Source organism: Diabrotica virgifera, chromosome 9 (assembly GCF_917563875.1).
Source record: "Diabrotica virgifera virgifera chromosome 9, PGI_DIABVI_V3a".
Lineage (NCBI taxonomy): Eukaryota > Metazoa > Arthropoda > Insecta > Coleoptera > Chrysomelidae > Diabrotica > Diabrotica virgifera.
This window is the reverse complement of record NC_065451.1, coordinates 35,268,305-35,295,324: the sequence shown is the minus strand read 5'-3', so window position 1 is coordinate 35,295,324 and position 27,020 is coordinate 35,268,305. Positions and strand designations below refer to the sequence as shown.

The following is a 27,020-nucleotide window of genomic DNA, read 5'->3' as shown; positions in this document are numbered from 1 at the left end:
GTAAATGACTTTAGAGCCTTTAAGGCAGCTTGGCTGTCTGATAAAATGAAGACTTTTGCCTTACGAGTGTCTTGGTTGAGACATTCTTGGGCACTAATCTGTATGGCATGTATTTCTGCCTGAAAGATAGTTGGGGCGTTTCCAAGAGATTTGGATAGCCTAAAATTCGGCCCAGTAACTCCCACTCCTACTCTCCGTACTCAGAGTCACTCAACATGCGATGGAAAGAGCAATGCTTGGCATATAACTTAAGGAGAGGAAAATAAACACATGGATAAAACAGAAAACCAAAGTTACCAATGTAGTACAAAAATCACTAAAATTGAAATGGGAATACGCTGGACATGTAGCTGGGAGCGATCTTAACAAATGGCACAGAACAATTCTAACCTGGAGACCATACGAACACAAAAGACCCAGAGGCAGACCTCCTATGAGATGGACAGATGATCTGAAACGAACTGCCGGGAAAAATTGGCTACAAGTAGCGTACAACAAAAAACAATGGAAAGGAAGACTTGAAGAGGCTTATGTTCAGATGTGGACGTGAATGGCTAGACGAAGAAGAAGAAGAACTCCCACTCCTGCCCTTTCATCTATCTTAGATCCATCCGTATACCATACGAGTGAACTTTCCTCCAGTTTCGGTTCAACTGTTTCATCCATTTGGTGGTTTTTTACGACCACTTCAAATGGTGTTTCAAAGTCGAATTTGACTGGCATGACGTCTGTCGGCTTATCCTTAGAATTCAAAGGAATTTCTTCCAAAATTTTAAGATGGCCCACTAGATCGACAGGTTTAATTATTTGTGTCTGTTAACATTTTAGTTATCATATTATTTAATTGATATCATTATGATTGTGGGCCACAATTAGAATTTTTATTTGCTTTGTTTTATTTGTTATACAATTTGTTTGAATTTTCTTTTGTCCAAACCTTATCATAAAGATAAAAACTGCTTTTTTTGTGACTATCCTTTTTCGCACGGATTTGTGCAGGTTATGATCTTGTTAATTTGACTACCTTAACTTCTTATCACCTACTACCTTATTAGAAATGTCTTGTTTGCCCTAGAAGACATCTTCGAAACTACTAATTGACCATCATATGGCATCAAATTTACTGGCAACAAGTTAAACTGTCTCAGATTCGCTGACGACATCGTGATTATAGCAAGCACATTCAACGACCTACAAACCATGATCAACCTCTACAAAGTGTTCTGCATCTTTCCTATCGTGGCATATGGATGTCAAACCTTGATCTTCATCATCAACCTGTTCGCATCCACTACTGGACATAGGTCACCCTCAGCTCTTTCCATCTGTCTCTGTTTTATGTGGCTTGCATCCAGTTACCGATAACATGCTTCAAATCATGGGGCCATCTGGTTAGTGGGCGTCCTCTGCTCCGTAGTGCTTCTTTTCGTGGTCTCTACTCGACAATTCGCTTTGTCCATCGGTTGTCTGAGAATCTGGTGACATGTCCTTCACAATTCTACTTTAGTGACGCGATTTTTTCGACAGCGTCTGTTGTTTTTGTTCTTCTCTTCTTCTTCTTCTTCTTCTTCTTCTTCTTCTTCTTCTTCTCCTTCTTCTTCTTCTTCTTCTATTTGTATAGACATGACTCTGTCTGTTTTTTCAATGTGCCTCTAGTAAGTTGTCGTTCTATCGTTTTCGTGGTCTTCCCACTGATCGTCTTCCTATTGGGGAACCGTCTCTTGCTGTCCTGACTAATATATTTGTTGTTATTCGGCTTATGTGGTCATTCCAGTTTATTCTTCTGTTTCTTACCCAGTTATTAATGTTATACACCTTGCATCGCCGTCGTATATCTGTACTTCTAGCTCTGTCCCATAGAGTCTTACCATCGATTTTTCGAAGGGTTTTCATCTCCGCTGGTTCGAGCAATATTTTTGTCCTTTCTGTGTCGGGTAGTGTTTCTGCCGCGTATGTCATTATTGGTCTGATGACTGTTTTGTAAATTCCGCCTTTTATTTCTTTTCCGATATTTTTATTTCTCCATATTGTATCATTCAGGCAACATGCGGCTCTGTTTGGTCTATTCACTTGATCTTCCACTTCTGTTTCGAGCCTTCCGTAGCTAGATAGTGTGATGCCTAGGTATTTAAACTCCATCACTTGTTCTAATATTATCTGACCTTCCAGCTCCAATTTACATCTTATTGGATCTGCTGTTATAACCATGCATTTTGTCTTTTGTGAGGAAATTAACATGTTAAATTTTCTGGCGATTATGTTAAACTAGTTCAGCATACGTTGTAAATCATCTTCACTTTGAGAGATTAGTATTGCATCGTCCGAATAGCAGATTATTTTAAGTTGTTCTTCTCCCATTTGGTATCCTTTTTTAGTTTTTACTTTTTTATTATTTCGTCCATGTTCAGGTTGAACAATAAAGGACTCAAGGAATCCCCCTGTCTTATCCCATTGCCGGCTTCAATTGGGTCAGTTAGTTTATCTTCCACTTTTACTTTTATTGTGTTGTTCTGGTAGATGTTTTAGATCGTTTTAATTATTCCTAGAGGTACCTCTCTCGAGTATAACAAATGGATAACGTCCATTAGTGTGACCCTGTCAAATGTTTTCTTAAGGTCCACGAAACTTAAATATGCCGGTTTGTTGTATTCCAACGATTTCTCTTGAACTTGCCTCATTAAAAATATAGCGTCAGTGCATGACCTTCCCGACCTAAAACCTTGTTGTTCTTCTGCTAATGTTATAATTTCATTCAATTTGTTTGTTATCACTTTGGTTGTTAATTTTAATATTGTGTTTAATAAGTTAATTCCTCTGTAATTCTCCGGGTCCGATTTGTCTCCTTTTTTTGAAGAGAGGTATTAGGATGCTTGATCTCCATTCTTGTGGTATTCTGTTTTGTTCTATTTTTTTATGTTTTTGTATTAGTTTTAATAGTTGTTTAGTTAGATCTAAGATCTTAGATTTAGTTGTTTTTGTTCTACGACGTATTTCTTCGTTTGGAACGGTCTCTCATGGAGGACACACAACATCTGGCGCTCCATAGCTCTCTTGTTACGCGAATCTTGTTCACTACCTTTTTTGTGAGTGTTAATGTTTCGGTTCCATAGGTGAATACAGGCAACACACACTGGTCAAAGATTTTCCTTTTGAGGCATATGGGTAAGTCAGATTTAAATACATAGTGTTACCTGATCCTTCTACCCTTGACCCTAACCAAGGCAGATATGAACAAACTAACCACAGTAGAATGAGCAATGGAAGGGACAATGTTAGGTAGACGTTTTTCAGATAGAAAGGGGAACAACTGGTTAGGATAAAAAAAAGTAGAGGATATCACAATAAAAATTGCATTGTCAAACTCAAATGAGGATTTGCAGGCCACACTAATAGACAAAAGACCAATGCTGGAATGCCACAATACAATATTGGAGACCTTACCAAGGTAGACGACCAAGAGGAAGAACACAGATGAGAGGGATAGATGATATCAAAAACAGCCGGAACAGATTGGAAGTATGTTGTTGATAGAGAACGATGAAACGAGTTTGGGGAGGCTTATGTCCAAAAATGGATGATGGAAGGCTAAAAAGTAGAAGAAAAAGAATCATTTGTGACTATTTATTTATATTACTACTGGTTTTTGTCTTCTTCTTCTTCTTCTTCGCGTGACTAGGATTACTCCTGTTTGTCTGCCTCTTATTCTGTTTCAGTTGTTGTTGACTGTACATTGTCTTTCCACCTTTTCGGCGGCCTTCCAACGGGTCTTCTGCTATACGGCTTGTTGTTTTTACATATGTTCGCTAATCTATCTGGTTCCATTAGATTTACATGTTCGTTCCAGTTTTTCTTTCTTGTTTTTATCCACCTGTTAATATTTTGAATTTTGCAACGTTCTCGTATACTTCTGTTGCTTTGTCTGTCTCTTAATGATATGCCCGCTATTAATATTAATACTTTCATTTCGATATTGTTGATTTGTTGTTTCGTCTTTCTTGTATCGGTCCTTGTCTCCGCTGCATATGTTAGGATAGGTCTTACTGTTGTCTTGTATACTTTTATTTTGCTTTCCATGGTCAGATATTTGTTTCTCCATATGGTTTCTCGGAGGCAACCACTTACTCTTGCCGCTTTTGTCGCTTGTGTTGTGGTCTCTGTTCTTATATTCCTGTCACTAGTGATCTCTACTCCTCAGGTAATTGAATTTCATTACTTGTTCTACAATTTTGCCGTCTATTTCTAATTTGCATCTACGCGGCTCTTTACTTATCACTATACATTTAGTTTTTTCTACCGATATTCTCATATTAAATTTATTTGCTGTGAGATTGAAAGTGTGGAGCTGCCTTTGTAGGTCATCCTCGTTATCAACAATTAGTACTGCATCATCGGCATAGCATAGTATCGTGATTTTATGCGCTCCCATGTGGTATCTATGTCGTTTTCTGACTTCGTGAATTATTTGATTCATCATCATATTGAATAACAATGGGCTAAGCGAGCCTCCTTTGCGAATTCCTCCCTTTAGTTCTATGCGTTCTGTTTCTCCTGTTGACATTATAACTCTGGTCTTGTTGTTCTTGTTAATTTCCTTAATTAGCCTTATTATCTGGTGGTCTATTTGTTTAGCTTGTAATAAATTTAAGATATCATTTCGCCTCACCCTGTCAAAAGCACTTTTTAAATTTACAAAGCACATGTATGCTGGTTTTCCATACTCAATAGACTTTTCTACTATTTGCCTGATAATAAAAATTGCATCTATTGTGCTGCGGTTCTTCCGGAAGCCTTGCTGTTCAACTGCCATATTCGCTTTTTCCTCGATTTTATCTTTTATGACTGCCGTCAACAATTTTAATGTGATGTTCATCAGACTAATGCCTCTATAATTTTCAGGATTTTTCGAGTCTCCCTTTTTGAGTATCGGTAGTAGGAGACTTTCCTTCCATTCCGCTGGTACTACTCCGATATTTATTATATCGACAAATAATTTTAGGAGCCATTTGAGTAGTGTTCTTCCTCCATATTATAGCAGTTCATTATTTATCTTATCAGGACCAGGTGCTTTTCTATTTTTTAATCTTTTTATTCTTTCTTGTAGCTCTTCTTCTGATATTAGTACTCTATCGTGGGTTTCATTATTGTTTATTTCTCTGTTCTCTTCTTCTCCTTCTCCATATAATTTCGCGAAATGCTCAGTCCATTGTGTCTCCGTAATGTTATCTATCCGTATAAATTCATTCATTTCTGTTTTTTGTCTCCTATCATCTTCCACACCTTTTTCTGGGATCCATAGAGGTCGTATTCCATATCTTTGGTAAATTTCTCCCAGTTTTCCCTTTTGATGTTATCTATTTCTTAGTTTACTCTATTCCTGATTGTCACGTAGTCGTCTCGTGCCTCCGGTGTCTTCACTCTTTTGTATGTTAGGAAAGCTTGTTTCTTTTGATTTGCTAGTGCTTTCACCCTTTCGTCGCACCATGGAGTTTTGTATTCACGTTTATTTCTGTTGACTTTTCTTTTACCTAAAGCTTCTTCTGCTGCTTGTAGGATACTTTTTCTAATAATTTTCCAGGTTTCTTCTATATCCTTTTTAGTCTCTAGGTTATGGCTGTTTAGCTTTTCTGTTAGTCTGTTTCTGTACAAGTTTTGTGTCCCTTGGTCTTCTAAGCTTTCTATGTTTAACTTTTCTTCGACTTTTGTATTTCGTTTGCGTTGTGTGTTGATTTCTATATTTATTTTCCCTAGTACCAGGCCATGGTCGGATCCTACATTGGCGGACGATAGAGTGCGCACATCTATTATATACCTGGGGTGTATTTGTCTGTTTGTTATAATGTAGTCAATCATAGTTACGTCCTCTGGTATCTGACCAGGTGATCTTATGCTGTATTCGATGTTCAAAGTATGTGTTGTTAATTCGGAGGTTATTCAATAAACAAAGTTCTAGGAGTCTTTCTCCGTTGTCGTTGAGCGCTTCTTCATTAAATCTTTGTGTAGCTCCAGCCACAGGTATGTTGCCGACTCTGGCGTTTAAGTCGCCGAGAATTATTCTTTTACTACCGGCTATTATGGTGTCCAGTAGATCTTGGAGCTGTCCATAAAAAGCATCTTTTTATTCCTTGTTTTTGTTGTTATCTGGGGCATATACGGGGATAATATTAAGTGTCGTGTGGTGAAGTTTAAGGCAAACCAGCATCATGTGTTCGTTGATGTATCTTATTTCTTGAATGCTGCTGCTATATTTATTGTGCATTAAGAGGCCTACTCCTGCTTGTGCTCGTTTGTTTTTATCTACTCCGCTGTACAGGAGCATAAACTTGTTCTTATTGACATTTCCTTTCCCTTTCTTTTTTGTTTCATTCAGGGCACATATATCAATGTTATGGAGCTCCAATTCCTGCACAACTTCCTGTTCCCTTTTGTTCCACGATGCGATGTTCCAAGTGCCAATTCGTAGTTTATTTGGTCTCTTTGTCCTTTTCTTTGCGTGGGTCGTCATCTGTGTATCCGTCCAATTCCGAGGCTTCTGGTTCGAGGTTCGAGGTTTTTGTCAGATTTATTTATTTAGAGAAAGGAGAGATACAGAAACCGGTATCAAGAAAATTAGCAAATGGAAACCTGTGTCAGGCAGACCACGATGAAGACCCAAAACCAGATAGGAGAACCAGATAGTCGAGGACCTTAAGAAGATGGGAGTCAGAGAATGGGGAACCAGAAGCAAAAACAGGAACGAATGGAGGAAAATTGTAGAAGATGCCAAGTCACACAACCAATTGTAAAACCAAAATGTTAATGCGGACCGATTCCCCTAGACAAATGAATCGGAAGAGACCAAAGATGGCGGTAATCACTCCGCTAGGAGTGTAGATGCCATGACGATGACTGGTTTTTTTCATAAAAGTTGTTTAACTACACGTTGTATTAAGTTTACAATGATTTATAAATTATCTACCTAAACTGCTCATGGGGCCAATGCAACATTTTATCTAACTTTAGTATATTTTATTATTTAAAACAGTGTTAATCTTTTACTTAGAATTAACGTATTTAATATGCATTATTTTATTATACACACTACTTATTTAATAATTTTCAAATTCATAAATTTTTACTTTAAACCTGAAATTTTATATTTCGTCATAGACAAGACGAAAACGAGGCTTCGTTGGAAAAAATATTCCCATGAGATTTTTTTGCATAATCACATTCGTGAGACATCCCAGAATTAGGTTCAAGAAGTCGCCCACGCGAAAAGTGGTCCCAATTTGTTTAAACATTTTTTTTAATTTAAATAAAACAATTTGTTTAAACAATTAGGGGTAAGTATTTTCGGCCCGTAAAAAATTTTGTTGGGCTTTTTTGGATCATTCTGAACAAAAAAGGTCTCTTGTAATTTTTCTTTAACCGTTTTCGAGTTATAAGCAATTTAAGATTGAAAAAAAAAGAAAAATGGCAATTTTCTTAATAACATGGTTAAAAATTATTATTATGACAGAAAGCGACTAAATCAAAGTTTAAAGCACCTCTACAAGATCCCAAAGAAATTTTTGTCATTATTTTATTACTAAGCGATTATTTTTAAGTAATAACAACAAGTGCCATGCACGTATTAGGCGGCAGTCAATGGTGAGTGCGAAAGAGATGCCATTCCGACAGTCAATGGTGCATCTTATTCGCACTCACGTTGACGGCCGACTCAATACGATCTCACCTCTCATTGTTAATAATTAAAAATAACAGCTTAGTAATAAATTAATGATGCAAATTTCTTCAGGATCATTTAGTCACTTTCTGACTTTCATAATAATAATTGTTAACCGAGTTATTAGGTCTTAAAAATAGCCATTTTTGCGGTTTTCAAATTTTCAATTGCTTATAAGTCGAAAACGATCAACTTAAGAGATAAATTACAAGAGACCTTTTTTATCCAGAATGGCACAAAAAATCTAAAAAAAATTTGTCCCGGTCGAAAATATTGATTTTCCGAGAATTGTTTAAATAAATTGGGACCACTTTTCACATAAGCGACTTCTTGAACCTTATTCTGGAGTGTCTCACGAATGTGATTATGCAACAAAATCTCATGGGAATATTTTTTCCAACGAAGCCGTCGTTTTGCCTTGTCTATCATAATAAAATACGTTTATTACATGAATATTAAAATTCGAGTGGGCACATAATATAAAAAATTTAGCAGAAGTTAGCAATAGCTTAAGGGAAAACAGAAAGTTAAGGGTATAATAAACTTCAAGGACGTCAAGGGTACACTTTCGTTATCGGCCAGCATTTACAACCTTGCGGAATTACTTTTTTCATCACGAAATGATTTTTAGAGCGTTTTTAGAGATTTAAGACCATTTTTAGAGCCAGAATTAGCGTGTTGCTTGAAACAGATGAAAGATATTTGGTATAAATTCACTTAAAATTTGTTTACTTAAGATACTCTGAGTTTATTAGCATATTTGAGGCAGTCAAGTCAAACTTTTAATGGTGGAATCACACGAAATGATTTTATTTTATTTCAAATCTGTATAAAGGGAATACTCCAGGCTGTGGGTGAAAAATAGGTCGATTTCAGGATATAATTCAGGAATTTTTGAAACCTATCAGGTGTTGTAAAGGACGATGCCAGGAATAACTTCTACTAAAATGTGACCAAAAATATTGTGAGCTTTTTTTGTTATTGCGATTTTCATTTGTTAAATTTGCAATTTTTAAAGATTTTTAATTTTGCATCTTAGGATACTGATTCTAGGGAAAAACTTTTTAATAGAAAGTTGTAGTAAATTAAAAAACCTACAATTTGAGCTATCGTAAGTTTAATTTCGTTTATTGATTATTGCAACACAGCCTGCGAAATGTCCAAAATGGCCGTTTTTTACAATTGCGTTATTTATTGTACAAATAATTTTTTTTTAATTTAAAAAAGCTTTAAAATGAAGATCTTTCAATTCCAAACATAAAAAAATAGTAAGGCCGGATTAACGAATTTGTTGCTTAGATATTATAAATTGTTTATCCCATGAGGTCAAATGTCGAAGGCTAAAACTTTTTGAAAAAAAAATTGTAGAGAGTTGGTGAAACATCCAATCTCCTTCTAAAGAGTTGTATTTTCATATTCTGATGTAAATAAATGCGTAAAACATTTTTAAACTTCTAATTTTTGGGTTTGAAAATAAGGGGGCAAATTTCGTTAAAAACATTTAGAGCTGAAGCCGCCCTGTACATCCTATGAGTTTCTAACTTACAGATTATTGTTGCTGAAGATGAAACGAAGATTTATAAAAGAATAAAAATTTTCTACAACCAACTGAAGCCGAGATAATTGTTTCTTTTTTCTTAAATCGTAGTGCTTTTATTTACAACAATTAAGAAATTATTTTAGTGATTGACTAAAGAAAGACTTATATTATCTTAAATTAAAAATAATTATAAAATATAGTTACATTTAATTATTAAAAATTATTTTTAAAATCGGTGCTTTTGCGAGCGTCCGAATTTTGCAAATCGCCCGGCTCACTTCAAATCCGCGCGCTCGGAAAATTTTTACGTAACTTGTATTAAATTTGGACCGAAAACAATTTAATAATATTACCATTATAATATACAGTCTATTTACCACTGTATTTGTTTTTCTTGATTACTGTTATATGTGAAATCTCATTTCTGAAGAAATAATATTACAAGAATGATACATTATATATGAAATATATAACTATATTTTTAATTTTTTCATTGTTATATAAATATAATAATAATAATGTTACTTCTTATTATACAATATAAAACTTTTTCTTCTTGTAGTGACTATCCGTTTTGGATGTTGGCGACCATCATGGCAATCTGTACTTGCACACTAAATCGGTACTGCTGCTCTAAAAATATTTGTAGTTGTTGTGTTGAACGACGTACGTAAATTTTCTAGCAAGGTAATCCTTCGCCTTCCTGGTTCTCAGTTTCCAAATGGGGTTTGCCAAATTGCCATGATGTTCGCCAACATCTAAAACGGATAGTCACTACAAGAAGAAAAAGTTTTATATTGTATAATAAGAAGTAACATTATTATTATTATATTTATATAACAATGCAAAAATTAAAAATATAGTTATATGTATCATTTTTGTAATTTTATTTCTTCAGAAATGAGATTTCACATATAAAAGTTTATCAGAAAAAACAAATACAGTGGTAAATACACTGTATATTATAATGGTAATATTATTAAATTGTTTTCGGTCAAAATTTAATACAAGTTACGTAAAAATTCTCCGAGCGCGCGGATTTGAAGCGAGCCGGGCGATTTGCAAAATTCGGCCGCTCGCAAACGCACCGATTTTAAAAATAATTTTTAATAATTAAATGTAATTATAGTTTATAATAATTTTTATTTTAAGATAATATAAGTCTTTCTTTAGTCAATGACTGTAAACTAATTTCTTAATTGTTATAAATAAAGGCACTACGATTTAAGAAAACATAAACAATTTTCTCGGCTTCAGTTGGTTGTAAATTTTTTTTATTTTTTTTTATAAATCTTCGTTTCGTCTTTAGCAACAATAATCTGTAAGTTAGAAACTCATAGGATGTACAGGGCCGCTTCAGCTCTAAATGATTATAACGAAATTTGCCCCCTTATTTTCAAACCCAACATTTAGCTAGGCTTCAGCTGGTCGTAGACATTTTTAATTTTTTTACAAATCTTCGTTTCCTCTTCAGCAACAATAATCTGTAAGTTAAAAACTCATAGGATGTACTGGGCCGCTTCAGCTCTAAATGTTTATAACGAAATTTGCCCCCTTATTTTCAAACCCAAAAATTAGAGGTTTAAAAATATTTTACGGATTTATTTACATCAGAATATGAAAATATAACTCTTTAGAAGGATATTGGATATTACAACAACTCTCTATGATTTTTCTTCAAAAAGTTATAGCTTTCAACATTTGACCTCTTGGGATAAACAATTTATAATATCTAAGCAACAAATTCGTTAATCCGGCCTTGCAATTTTTTTTTTATGTTTGGAATTGAAAGGTCTTCATTTTAAAGCTTTAAAAAATAAAAAAAATTATTTGTACAATAAATAACGCAATTGTAAAAAACGGCCATTTTGGACCTTTCGCATGCTGTTTTGGAATAACCAATAAACGAAATTAAACTTACCATAGCTCAAATTGTAGGTTTTTTTAATTTACTACAACTTTCTATCAAAAAGTTTTTCTCTAAAATCAATATCCTAAGCTGCAAAATTAAAAATCATTAAAAATTGCAAATTTAACAAATGAAAATCGCAATAAGAAAAAAAGCTCACAATATTTTTGGTCACATTTTAGTAGAAGTTATTCCTGGCATCGTCTTTTACAACACCTGATAGGTTTCAAAAATTCCTGATATATATCACGTTTTTTCACCCACAGCCTGGGGTAGAAGTCAATAAATAGTTTTGTGAATAGTGCCTAGTAGAAAATACTTGGTATGTTATCGTTTCAAAATTCAAGCATTAAATTTTATTTTATTAAATATTACTTTAATAGTACAGGGAAATAAGCAAAAACATTTTTCGGCAGAGATTTCGGCGTCTGCTATAAAAAAGGCTATAGACTTCCTTTATTAAGAAAAGTTTTCAAAAACTTTATTGGAACGTTTGATAAATATTTTATGGAATAGTTCAGTGGCATAAAATGTGGCGTACGTTTTCTTGGGGTCTCACTAAGGAAATATAATACCAACTGATGTTTTTTTATATGGGAGACCCTATTTTCATTTTTTCATTTTTCGTTTAAATTTATAATTCTCTTTCACCTCATGCGGCATAATATATATTTATATATCTATTTTTAGTTGGATTAACTCTACAAATAAAATGTTTATAGTTGGCATCATGTTAAAAGCACTCAAAAATAAAACAGTCGCATTTTAACATTTTATTACCCAATAAATATTTTATTTGGCAAAAATAAAATCAGTACCTATCTAAATTGAAAATGAAGTAAATATTTAATGCTTGTTTTTGGTTTAAAGTGCATTATTATTTTTATATTATTGATTCCACATTTCATAAATATAATTATCCTGAAATAGAACGGGTGCATATGAACTGGGTGCTGTTTGCAGGTTATAGTTGTCTACTAATAAAAGGGTTAGCGCTAATTGGCTCTCAATGAAATACTCGATCTCGATAGATTTTATTGGGATGTTAGTTAGAAGCTGGATTTTCCCATCATTAATTCCCATAAGTCCTTCAAACTTATTTAAAATAAGTTGGCTGATAGTTTTGCGTCTTGCTTGTATCTGATAATATCGTCAGCTAGAGAGATTTTAAGCCTCCTTTTGATAGCACTACAACCCATTAAATTAAATACACCCGAAGAAGCCATCAAATTAAATAAAAAAATGTCACCGTTAGGTAGAAGAGGTATCAACACCCAGACGAAATGTTGTCGAACACCCGAAGGCAATTAAACAATAGATTTAATTTAATTGGGCTACTGCTTGGCTGAACGTGGTGGACTTTTTGAAAATTTAATTTAAAATAGTTTTAATTAATCAAGTATATTCAAATGGGAAATAAGCCACAATTTTACCTAAAAATGATTTTATTAACGTTTCGACGCCCAAGTCGGGTGTCGTTGTCAAAATACAAAATAATACCTGTTTTAATAATATTCTTAATAATATTATACAATTGATATTTTTTAGGGTCAATAGTTTTAATTTATGCCATTAAGAATGTATTATGTTATTTTTTATGAATTGAGATCAAAGAAACTGTTGATTTAATCTAAGATATGAACCTGCTTTCATAATCTTGTAATCAGATCTTTGAAATATTTCCCTACACCTTCTAAGAAATAAACTTTCTTTCGGCAATAATGTACAGACAAGACTGCTCATAGTGATTAAGGGTCTATCACAGACATGTGGTTACATGTTATTCTCTCGGATATACAAGTTTATATAATATTTTTTCTCAGTTCCTTGCGTTAAATTAATGCCCTATAGTCAGATAATTATTTTCCATAACTGTATACATACACAAAATATACAGAGTGGGCCAAAGAAAAGAGTCCACCTCGATATTTGGCAGTATTTATTAGATTTTAAGGAAATGACACATTTACACGGTATATACCTACCAAGAGGCAGATGGGTGGCAGCTTAAACATTGAAATTAAGCAAAAAGCAATGTTTATTTATCAAAAAACATTTTTTTTTCTGTTTTGTGACAGCAGTAGAATGTATTTTGAATTAAATAAATTACATAATTCTTCTTTTTGTCACAATTAATTTAATTAAAATATTTTTTCTTGGACACCCTGTATAAATATTTATGTTAATGTTTATATTACTGACAAGAGAATTGAATATCCTTTCAAATAAGCTAGCACACGGCACCTATTCCTTATTTAAAAATAAGGGGAGGAGGAAGTGGAAGGGAGGGGGTTGACAAATGATAGATGTATGTAGCGTAAAAATGTGTCCCCCTTAAATCAAAAATCGACCTGTTTCTATATTTCCTTAAAATCTAATAAATACTGCCAAAATAGGCGTGTGTTTTTTTTGAAATTTTTAAATTGACTGCAACCCATGAAAAAAAAAAATAAAATAATAAAAAGAAAAAGGGGCACCCTTTCTAGGACAGGGGGAGGAGGGGGATGGTGGTCTAAAGTTGCCTTCACTCCAATTTTTTGTATCACAAATAACGAACAAAAAAAAATGAAAAATGTTTAATTCTGGGAATGGCGTCATTTTCCCTATCTTAACGGGAGAGAGGGATAATGGGGGGAGTTTGTATGTTAAACTGTATCATGCCTCTAGTGTACCGTTGACGTCCTTCGCTAAAGAAAATAAAAGACAGATATTATGACTTACCGAATACATTCGTCATGCCATGCGAGTCGGCTCGAATCCTCAGAATCGTCTAGAGTAAGACTGGACCTGGGGAGTGCAAGGTTCAGGACAGAGTGATCAAAGAAACATAGCTATTTGTGCAATGACATGACCGTGCGTCACGTAATCCAAGACTCGCATTTAATTTACTCGTATATATTATATACTGTGAATTTCTTTTTGTATTTCGAAATTTTCGAGTTAAACTTTCGCCTAAATATTTTTCTCCATTTAATTAAGCATTTTCTATCTTTTTTTTTGGGAGATAAAATTTTCTTAAGACCGTCTGGGAAGGTGTCCCAGGAGGTGTGTCGAATTCAGTCCGTCCTATCTCTATCTTGCCGGGCCGCCTACCGACTAAACCCACCTCCTCTTTCTCCAGCCGACGGGTCCGGAACCGCTCTTAGCGAGCATATCTGACACGTCGACCTTACTCATAGCTCCCCTCCGGCACTCCCAGCATGTATTCCACGGATTAGCCGGCCGCCTGGTCGCCCTCCGCCCCCGCGCGCCGCACCAGACCGGTCGCCGTGCGCGGGGTAGTAGGGCAGCCAGGACGCCACCCAAACCAAGATGGAACCAACCAAAGAATGCCAGTTGACAGTTACGAGTTACTCCAATCATTCATGCTTTCATCTATACACGCCTTCTCGTCCACCCCTTCTCGTCAAGCTTTTTCTATCTATCTATCTCTAAGCGAGGTTCCTACAGCCTCTGGCACTTCCCACATTTCGACCGCCATCGTTTTCTATCCATCCATTCGTCTTCTTTGACATCTCTATCTTCATTATGTGCCATAAATTTTCTTCTAAAACAACTGAAGGTTTTTCTCTTCTTCTTCTTTGTTGTGGTATCTAATTTAAAGTTTTCTTTGGCCATCTATCTTCATTCATTCGTTTCACGTGACCATACCATACTAGTTGTGTCGTTTTAATTTCATCTACACTGGAATATACAGTATTTGTCCTCCTTCTAAAATCTTCATTCCTGATTTGATCTTTTTTGGATATACCACACGCTCTCCTTAGATAATCCATTTCTACTACTTCTATAATTTTTCCATCTTTTGCGTAAGCTGCCAAACTTCTACCCCATAAGTCATAATATAGTCTAATAAAATAATAAAAAAGTCAAAATGTAAATTCGTGCAGGTTAAAACAAATTTTATATCAAAGTTTAGGTGGGTACAAAAGATATTTTCAAGAAAGTATCCAAATCATACAAGGGGATCATTGTTTAAATAATTAAAAAGGGGTCATTTTTGCAAAAAAATACTTTTTTAACTTCTGAGGTAATTCACTTATTAATGAAGGTCTACGGGATTTTTTTCTGCAAAATTAAAGGATAAATCTTTCACATAAGACTTACTAAATTAAATTTTTCCCCCTATTTATTTAAATAATTATTGTATATAAAACTTTAAAAACAAATTTACAAAAAATTATTTTTAGCGTTTTAAATAAGCACTATAAAATATTTTATTTTACAGACTAAGTTGCGCTAAGCTACCAGTATTAAGAAAAAAAAAATGGTCAAAAAATATTTAATATTTTTTGAGATATTGAATTTATTTATTAAATGACACTATATTTTCAATTGCAAAAACGCGGTTGTTGCCAAAGAAATATTCACCTGCTTAAGATCTCATTATTGTTATATGTATTTTCGATAACTGTATTGATAAATTCAAATTTCAATTAAACTCCCCCCTAAAATGGCATATTAAAATTATTCAAATTTGTTTATAATTTGTTTTTTTAATAACGTCGCGAGGATTAAGTATTTTGAAATGGCGTTTCGATAATTCGGTTACTGGGAATTTTTTACTAATTAACAAAATTTTTTTTGTCGTTTTTTCTTCTTCTTTTTTTCTTGGAGTTATATTACTACGGGCCCTTTTAGGGTTAAATTTTATTAAGAATGTCGAATCTCTGAGTTGTAGATTCTAGACCTAAAACTATTAAGATTTAACTAAAAGCTCTTAAATAAAATGTGGCTAATTACTGAGTTACAGGGTGTTTTATTTAAAAATTTAAAAAATATTGTTACCAAGTACTTTAAAACTATTTGACGTATCCTTATCATACTTAGCAGAAAGTGTGGCTATTATATACCCTACTAAATTGTGATTAATGGTAGGGGAGCAAAGTATGCTAAATGTGCAGTCACTCGAGCGCTTTGGGGACCTATTGAGTTGTAAACAGTAGGTCCTAAAACCAAAAAAAGTTAAGTAAAGTTTTCCATTTTAGTGGGCGCTTGCCATTTTTTAATTTAATTTTCCATTTCCAACAATCGTTTTTTCCGATTATAACGCCATCTATCCATTATTCGAAAAAATGTTTCGAATAAAAGTTACTTATTTTTACGTAAGGAATCCAAATCTGCAATAAAAAATGAGGGCTCCTATTTAAGATTTTAAAGTAACCCCCCACCCCACATCCATGGGGGGTCGTGTTTAGTACCATTCGATAGATTTTTCAAAAATACTGAATAAGTGTATTTTACAGTTTTTCGATCTGATGTTCATTTCGCGAAATATCGCGGGATTCGTATTTAAAATATTAAATTTACCCCCCACCCCTCTCCTTAAGAAGTCGTGTTTGGTATCATTCGATAGATTTTTAAAAAATATTGGGCACATGTTTTTTAGTTTTTCGATCTGTCATTCATTTCGCGAAATATTCGCTTTTTTCTTGTGAAATTTTGGGACTCACCCATTTCCTTACGCCCGGCTCAAATCGTCAGATTTTTGAAATATACACTCTTTTGCATGTACTTAACTTACCTTATCTTAATCTGACAATTTCGAGTTTTTTTAAGGATAGATTTTTTTTTCGGGCCCCCCTTAACGAACTCCCCTGTGTTAAGAGCCAATATATGGTAGAGGTACATCTGCAGGGTACCAGGTTTCCCCCATATGCTAATCTGACGCGCTCGAGTAACTGCAAAAATCCCCGCTTGGGCTCCCCTACCTAGCTAGTGCCAGAGGCGTACGACAGGGGATAGTGAATGATTGACCCTTCCCAAATTCTACACCACTGAGTGAATTACTATTTTAGCGAAATTTTCCGATTCTTCAATACTCTGTATGTAAATAACTTTATTGGTATCGATAAAGTCATCAGTTTGGAAGATATTGGAAGTTTAAAATGAATGAATATATCAAAATAACTATGCCGTTTCATTTTTAACATCCAATATCTCGAAAATTAATGACTTAATCTTTACCAGTAAAGAGTATATTATTTACATAGAAAGTATTGGAGAATCGAAAAATTTCCCTAAAATAGTAATTCCCTCAGTGGCGTAGAATTTGGGAAGGGTCAACCATTAACTATCCCGTGTCGTACGCCTCTGGTAGTAGCTAGAAACTTTTATTTATCACAATTTAGTAGACTGTATAGTATCCACACTTTTTGCCATGTATGATAAGGATACGTCAAATAGTTTGACAGTACTTGGTAAAAATAATTTTTAAATTTTTAAATAAAACACCCTGTAACTCAGTAAGTAGCCACATTTTATTTAAGAGATTTTAGTTAAATCTTAATATTTTTAGGTCTAGAATCTATAATTTAGAGATTCGACATTCTTAATGAAACTTAACCCTAAAAGGGCCCGTAGTAATATAACTCCAAGAAAAAAAAAAGAACAGGAAAAAAGACAAAAAAATTTGTTAACTAGTGAAAAATTCCCAGGAACCCAGTAATCGAAACGGCATTTCAAAATATTTAATCCCCGCGAAGTAATTAAAAAAATATATTATAAACAAATTTGAAAAATTTTCAAATGCCATTTTAGGGGAAAGTTTAATTGAAATTTGAATTTATCAATACATTTATCGAAAATATACATAAAAACAAAAATACAAAGATTTAATACAGGTGAATATTTCTTTCGCAATAACAGCGTTTTTGCAATTGAAAATAGAGTAAAATTTAAGAAACAAATTCAATGTCTCAAAAAATATTAAATATTTTTAGACCAATTTTTTTCTGATTAATACTGATAACATAGCGCAACTTCTCCTATAAAAAAAGATATTTTATAATGCTTATTTAAAACGCTAAAAATATTTTTTTGCAAATTTGTTTTTAAAGCTTTATGTATAATTATTTAAATAAATAGAGAGTCAAATGTAATTTAGTAAGTCTTATGTGAAAGATTTACCCTTTAACTTTACAGAAAACAATCACATAGCCCTTAATTAGTAATTGAATGACGTCAGCAGCTAAAAAAGTATTTTTTTTTTGCAAAAATGACCCCTTTTCAATTATTTAAACAATGATCCCCTTGTATGATTTGAGTATTTTTTTAAAAATATCTATTGTACCCTCCTAAGTAAACTTTGATATAAAATTTGTTTCAACCTGTACGAATCTACATTTTGATTTACATGTAGTGTAATTTTATTTTACTAGACTTATAGGCTCTATCAAGGTTCGATAGATTGTCAGTTTTGTTTTTTGTCGTATATCTTTAGACCATACTAGAGAGCTTAAAATATTTACCGCTTTTTTGCCCAGGTGCGTTCTGTTTTCGATGTCTGTTTTGGTAGTGCCTTCTTTAGATATTATAGATCCGTGATATTTATATTCTTTTTGTATATATTTTTGTGGTTCTAATTTCTAACTCTGGATCTTCTTCATCATCCCCTATTTTAAGATACTCTGTCTTTGACATATTCATATTGAGGCCCCATTTTTCATATTCTTTCTTTCTGTAGTTTTCTAAACATGTAGTTCATGCCTTTCTCATTATTTGCTACGACTACCTAATCATCTGCGAAAAACAAAGTTGTAGGATATTTACCACCGCCTATGTCTATTTCCATTCCGAATACTTGTTTCCTCCGCTGCTCTAGCGATGATTGAATCTAAATTGAAAACTAAGCTCTTTCTTCTTATTTTATTCTATTTGCTTGGACAGTATGTACAGATCAGAGGTCCGTATAACTGAGCCATTTGTATATCTTGTACAATTTCATTAATTTTTAGATTGGCTTTAAATGCCATTAGTTTTTCTCCTTCTCATTCCTGGAACCTCTATCAGAGTGCCGTGATCGTTTAAATATTGTTAGCTTACTGCCTTCACTTGCTGCAATACTACGCCAGAGGGACGGCTTCATGTAGGAATTTTTCCATCAGAATCTACATTTGATCTTTACATCGTGTTTGAGGTCTTTCTCTTGGTCTTCGAACTTCTAAGTTTGGACCATTTCTAGTGTAAGTTTGATTTCTGAGGAACTGCTAGTATAACTGCGTCATCTGCGGTTCGCAGGTTACTGTTTTTTCTACTTCGTATAGTGATTCTTCCATCCCGTTCTTCTAGTATTTTGCATAATAATGATAAGAGTATGCAGCCTCTGTCTGGTTCATTTGTTTGTTTCCAACCGACCTGCGTTGCTATTTAAAAAACATAAATGGAGATCACAATACACGAAACATTGACATCAGATAAACTTCCACAATCAGATAAATATCCACTAAAAATGCAAAAAATAGTTTCATTTATTTCCCACAATGTAATAATTTTTAGATTATTTGCTTCTAAGTTACCATTTTGTTGTCAGACTTTTTTGCAACCCTCTGCATTTCTGTTGATCACCTGAAGTGTTTCTTCTTTTTGATGTTTTCAGTTTCAGTTGGTTTCAGTCTAGTATTTATATGTCTCTTAAAAATAAGTTTCTCTGAGCTGATTGAGTTTAAATATACAGTGAGCACGTAAAGGTTGGAATAAATTCATTTTCTCGAGAATGGACGACTTTGTAAAAAATTCCCGAAACAAGTCAATTTTTATTTCTAAATTAAGACTTTTTGGCATATACGTCATACTAGTGACGTCACCCATCTGGGCGTGATGACGTCATCGACGATTTTTTTAAATAAGAATAGGGTTCGAGTGATAGCTCATTTGAAAGGTAATTCAATTCTCTATTCAGTAATATAAACATTAACATAATTATTTATACAGTGTGTTCAAAAAATTTTTTTTGAATTAAATTTATTGACATAAAAAGAAGAATGTGTGTAATTTATTTATTTCAAAATACATTTTACTGCTATCAGAAAACAGGAAAAAATGTTTATTTGATAAATTAATATTGTCTTTTACTTAAATTCAATATTAAAGCAGCCATCCACTTGCCTCTTGACAGTTTGAACATTTAATTGAAGCAAAAAGCAATGATTATTTTTCAAATAAACATTTTTTTCTGTTTTCTGAGAGCAGTAAAATGTATTTTGAACTAAATAAATTACATACATTCTTCTTTTTATGTCAATAAATTTAATTCCAAAAAAAAATTTTTGGATACCCTGTATAAATATATTATGTTAATGTTTATAATACTGAATAGAGAATTGAATTACCTTTCAAATGTGCTATCACTCGACCCCTATTCTCATTTAAAAAAATCATCGATGACGTCATCACGCCCAGATGGGTGACGTCACTAGTATGACATATATGCCAAAAAGTCGTAATTTAAAAATAAAAATTGACCTGTTTCGGGATTTTTTTTCAAAGTCGTCCATTCTCGAGAAAATGAATTTATTCCAACCTTTACGTGCTCACTGTATGTCTATTTCTTGAAAGACTTTTCATTTTAATATTTAGTAATATTTTCCTCTTTTGTAAAAATCCTAGTTTATATATTTGAAGCCTGTTTTTATAAATACAAACACAATACAAATATAATACTTTTACCTCAGAAAATGAAGCGTTTAAAATAGAAAAATTACCGGGCACTATTTTTTAACTAGAATATCTATCTGTGGGAAGTCAATAGAAAAGACGTACTATCACGTTAGTATCGAAATTTGTACTGTCATGTTTCTTATTAACATTTAAGCAAACAATGACTTTTCTAATTCATTTTGTTATTGAAAAAACTCTGCATTTTAGATGACAACGTTTAACAGACGACTTTCTTTGAAAGACACTTTCTCACTAAAATGAGATTTTTTAAATTGAAAAATGTTAATGCAAAATAAAAGAGAATTGAAGATTAATAACAAAAGTAAGAATTTTCTTTCAATTGTTTATAGTTATTAAAATAAACAATAAAAATATTTGAATCACATTTCACCATGTGAGTCTTATAAGACCCGATCGGTAGAGTAGTTTTTAAAAATTCTCAATCATCGAAAAAAAAAATCTTCGTTTCTATGAGAAAATAATTTTTTAAAAACCACCGATTGGGCCCATTTTCGGGACCTGTTTGTAGTAAATATATAAAACTCAGATTGTGAAATGTGTTTTAAATATTTTATTGTTTATTTTAACAAAAACATATACAAGTGAAAAAATGCTTAGGTATTTTCGGGTTTAATTTGCAATCTTTAATAGCTTTTTTTAAAGACAATTGTTTTATTTACAAAAACTCATTTTAAAGAGAATCTCAATAAAATTATTGTTAAAAAAATCCGTAACTCGGTAAAAATTTCGATACCCATGAGGTGGTATTGCTGTTACAAAATCTCGTGAACCTAATTCATTCATTTGGTGACGTCAATATACGAACGAAACGATTGAATCCGACATTACTGAAAATATCAGGGTGCAGACGGGACCCTGTCGTGCAATTCGCAGCAAATAAAATAGTCGTATGTTTTTAGGCTTCATTTTATTTCGGTTATACATAGGCATTTTCAAGGTTCACGAGGTTTTGCACCAACTCTACACCTTTTGTATTGACATCCTCCAGATATTCCAGTTGAAAATTAGCGGCTAGTAATTTTTAAAATTTTCAAGTGTTTTTTGGCTTCGTTTCCTGTGATATTTTGATTTAACCCTACTTTTATCTAATTTCTTTTGGCGATAACTTGGATTAACGAGGGGAAGGAGGCGTTCGGGTGAGAAAAACGAAAAAAGCACATCTACTACTAAAAGGAAAACAGTAAGTAAGAGAAAAAGTAAGAAATGGATGGTAACAATGGCTAAAGCTAAAAGTCTAGAGAGAGAGTTAGTCACATAGTATACAGCAAGACATGCAGATATACGTATTGACACATTGGACAATTATATGTATAGTCGAATAAGTGTCAACTTAATAATATTCTTTACATTAACAAATTTTGATAAAATTACTACTGTATGTCTTCCTAACAAAGAATTTGTTATCTACTTAAAGCAGTAATTACAGTATGGGTTAAACATTATTGTAATACATCGTTCTAGCAGTAGTTACGATATCTGAGATAGCGATGACGACCCCAGACCAATTATCTCAGTGTAGAATCTCACTCTAACAGTGTAAATTCTCCTAGAAAATTCCATAAAAGACAATTAATTTGTTGGAATAAATTTGAAAGTAGCTTTACCTAAGGTGTCATATGTACATAAATTTTAACTCATGAATGCTTTAATACTCTTATGATTCAAATAGAGGCAGTTCTCAACTCAAGTCCTTTGTGTACAGCAAGCTCTGATATCAATGACTTGCAAGTATGTACTGACGTCTGGTTAGTTATTGCTTTTTGAACTCATAGTGGATTCAGTAATTGATCCAGATCTAAGGGCCATAAAGACTAACCATCTTAATCGTTCTGGGAATCGTATCTGGGAACCTGGGTTGATGACAAAAATGATCAAAGCAAAGAAATTAAGGTCCGAATTAAAACTGTAAGGCAAGTATTTATAAAAATGAAGACAATGCATAATGCAATTTACAAACAAATACCTTCAGTTGCCTCTTAGATTGAGGGCTCTAAGATGCTACATATTTTATATACTACTATACGGAATGGAAGCTTTGACATTGAAGAGACAACTCATAAGGAAAATAGGAGCGTTCGAAATGTGGTGTTACAGGACAATATTGGAAATTCAGTGGTTTCAAAGTATTGCCAATGATGAAGTGCTACGACGTTTAAATAAGGAGTTAGAAATTATGAACAGTAGGTATATATAAAAAAAGAAAACTGGAATATTTGGGTCACCTAACCAGAGGAGAAAAATATGAGTTCCTGAGAATTATTATGCAAAGAAGGATCCAAGGAAGAAGAATCATAGGAAGAAGACGCATCTTCTGGCTGAGATACCTTAGAGAATGGTTTAACTGTAGTTAATTACAACTATTCAGAGCAGCAACAAACAAAGTGACCATAGCCATTATGATATCCAACCTCCGATAGGAGATGGATCTTTAAGAAGTCTGAATCGTTGGCAACTAATCGAAAGGATACAAGGATACTTAAGGAAAAGATAGTTTAAAGAATTAGACAAGGAGGAAACGGCGGGTTCGTTGGGAAAAATATTCCCATGAGATATTTTTGCATAATCACATTCGTGGGACATCCCAGAATAAGGTTCAAGAAGTCGCCCACGAGAAAAGTGGGCCAATTTTTTTTTAACAATTTTTTTTTAATCAAATTGCAAAAATCAATATTTTGGCCCGGACTAATTTTTTTTATGTTTTTTGGACCATTCTGGAAAAAAAAGGTCTCTCATAATTTTTCTCTAAAGTTGATCTTTTTCGAGTTAAAAGCAAGTTAAAATTTGAAAAACGCGAAAATGGCCATTTTTAAGGCTTAATAACTCGGTCAAAAATTATTATTTTGAAAGTCAGAAGTGACTAAATCAAAGTTTAAAGTCGCTGTTACATGATCCTGAAGAAATCTGTGTCATTAATTTACTACTAAGATGTTATTTTTAATTAATAACAATGAGTGCTTGTATCGTATTGACGCTGCTGTAAATGTGAGTGCGAGTAAGATGCACAATTGGACTGCTGGAATAGCTTCTCTCTCGCACTCAGCATTTACAGCCTCGCACACGTGCATTGCGCTTATTATTATTACTTAAAAATAACAGCTTAGTAATAAAATAATGACAAAAATTTCTTCAGGATCTTGTAGGGGGGGCTTCAAACTTTGATTTAGTCATATATTGACTTTCATAATAATAACTTTTAACCGAGTTATTAAGCCTTGAAAATCGCCATTTTTCGTTTTTTTCAATTTTAAATTGCTTACAAGTCGAAAACGATCAACTTTAGAGAAAAGTTTTAAGAGATCTTTTTTGTCCAGAATGGCCCAAAAAAATTAAAGAAAAAATTGTTCGGGCCAAAAATATTGATCCTTGCAATCTGATTAAAAAAAATTGTTAAAAAAAAAATTGGTCCACTTTTCACTTGGGCGACTTCTTGAACCTTATTCTGGTATGTCTCACGAATGTGATTATGCAAAAAAATCTCATGGGAATATTTTTCCCTTCGAACCCGCCGTTTTCGCCTTGTCTAAATATAATCATGCTCTTTAAGAGTGATCATAGTACTACCCCATCTCTCACTAAAAGTTCTCCTGTCATCATAAAAAATAAACAACAGCTTTCTCTTCACCGGTAATTGACCAGAATCACTGAGTTGTACGCACCGTTACCTTAATAACAGGCTCAGATAGCAGTTGGTCAACATATGCACACTGCCTATTTATTTATCAATATTTTATGTTTTTACTTTATTCTATTGTCATTTTATTTATATTTTATTGTTCATTCTTTACACTTATGGTTTTAGTTGTTCTAAAAAACATTCGTTTATAGAGGGAGAGAATGTTTGGATACTTCAATAAGGCTGCGATCGAAAGTGCGATTGGTTTCCACGCGTTTTCTTAATTTAGTTTTAATAATTCTAATCACAATTATTGTAGTTTATTACCAAAAAATAAATAATATTGAAGCAAAGATATAACCATCTGTTAAGCTTCCTGTCGGGTGTTTGGTAGTTTTTAATGAGCTATTAAATATCATCACAGGATCTTCCCCTAAAATCATTTTATTATAAACCCTTAAGCTTTGGATGGTTATAACATTACCCTGGGATGGGTTGATAGGGCAGTCAATGAGAGCAAGAACAGGTTATTACCTCCGAATTCTATCCTACTGCATGGATTTTAATGAAATTTTAGGAATAGCCTGAAAATATCTCCTTATTCAAAGTCTACCCTATGCCGATGTGTGCATTTGTCTTGGGGGCAGTTCCCACCTCTTCTCGTGGGTGGAAAATTTTTTGCTTAAACAACTACGGAAGTTGCTAGAGAACCCAATTCTAAGCAAAAATTTTTCTATAATTTTTTTTCGAAAACTCAATACTTTTTGAATTATTCGTGGTTGAAAATTGGCCGTTTTCATTGAAATATAACACCTTTTCAAACGGTTTTTTGCGAATACCTTAAAAACAATGCATCTAACTAGAAAAATTATATAAAAGATTTTTGTAGCTCATAAAAAAACAAAGAGATTCGCTCCTTCTTCAATCTTCTAGTTATAACACAAAAAGAGATATGGTAGGTAAAAGAGTTTGTTTTTTTGGTGCATGCTCAAAGCAGTGTATTCAACTTGAAATAACAGAGAAACGGTGGATTTTATGTATATAATGCTACCAATACCTTTTATTGTGCTTGAAAAGTCCTTTCAAATAAGCAATATTAAATGTCGATTACATTCAAACTAAGCGAGATATGCTGCAAAAAATTTATGACTAACGAATTTTAAGAAAAAAATTGAGAAGCTTATTTAACCCCTCACCCACAATAATTTAAATGCATTGTTTTTCTTCTACAATACATTTTACTACAGTGTCATTTTTATGTTCAAAAAGTTAAGCGGGTTTAAAATGAATGATTTTTGAAAAAAATAAGATCAAATTATAGAGCGCATATTTAAATGTTCTTAAAAATCTTCTTTTTCTCCATGTAACTTGAAAATGATAAGAGATAGTGTTATAAAAAATAAAATCAAAATGTTTATCTAGAAGAAACCTTCATTTTTGTATGGCATATTTTTTTTGGCATCTCTTATGATTTTCGAGTTACATGGAGCAAAAGAAGATTTTTAAGAAAATTTAAAAATGCGCTCAATAATTTGATCTTATTTTTTTCAAAAGCCATTCATTTTAAACCCGCCCAACTTTTTTAACACAAAAAGAACACTATACTGAAATGTACTGTAGAAGGAAAACGATGCATTTAAATTCTTGTGGATGAGGGATAAATATACTTCTCATTTTTTTCTTAAAATACGTTAGTCATCAAATTTTTTACAGTTTATCTCGCATACTTTGAATGTAATCGACATTTAATATTGCTTATTTGAAAGGTCTTTTCAAGCACAATAAAAGTTATTGGTAGCATTATACATCTAAAATCTACCGTTTCTCTGTTATTTCAATTTAAATACACTGATTTGAGCATGCACCAAGAAAACAAGTTTTTTTCACTTACCATATCTCTTTTTGTATTATAACTAGAAGATTCATAAAGGAAATAATCTCTTTGTTATTTTATAAGCTACAAAAATGTTTTATACAGTTTTTTTAGTTAGATGCATAGTTTTTAAGGTATTCGAAAAAAACCGTTTGAAAAGGTGTTATGTTTCAATGAAAATGGCCAATTTTCAACCAGGAATAACTCAAAAAGTATTGAGTTTTCGAAAAATAAATATAGAACAGTTTTTGCTTAGTATTAGGTTCTCTAGCAACTTCCGTAGCTATTTAAGCAAAAAAATTTCCACCTCCGAGAAGGGGTGGGAACCGCCCCCAAGACAAAAGCACGCATCGGCATAGAGTAGACTTTGTTTCTTGGGCTATTCCCTACTTACTGTGAAAATATCACGTATATCGATATAGTAGGATACAATTCGGAGCCACATACCCTCATTGTATAAAGGACACAATGGGAATAAAGGCAACCGCATTACTGACCAATTAGCTAGGAAGGTGAAAGTCCTAAGACTATTAGAACCTGCTGATGTTTTTAGTTGGTCAGCTACAACGATCGCGGAAATAGTCAAGGATGTAAACTTACCAGGAAAACAATAAGGAACCTTGAAATGGCAGCATTAATGTAGTACTTTCTTGGGAATGACCAGAAAAAACCTACGCTTGACACTTGGTTTGTTAACTGATCATTGTCAACTAAGCATACACCATTACACACTGGGGTTAGTAGACACACCTCCATGTAGGAAGCGTAAAAGAGGAGACGAAACTGTCGAGCATGTCCTATGTGAATGTCAGGGAGTTATACTTAATACGATAGTATGCGTTTGGCGAACCCTAGCCTACACTGGCCCACATGAGGGAGATGTCCTCTGGTCACTTGTCCACATTCCTCGAAATGCCAGGT

General features: G+C 33.1%; 1 protein-coding gene across 1 annotated transcript in view; it reads right to left on the bottom strand.

Annotated features, from left to right (window-relative positions):
- LOC114330269 (potassium channel subfamily T member 2) overlaps positions 1-27,020 on the bottom strand; it is a 630,795-nt gene that overhangs the window by 148,277 nt on the left and 455,498 nt on the right. The window contains exon 11 of the mRNA XM_050662017.1: positions 13,876-13,941. Coding sequence (XP_050517974.1) covers positions 13,876-13,941 — 66 coding nt within the window. The remainder of the gene's footprint in view (positions 1-13,875; positions 13,942-27,020) is intronic.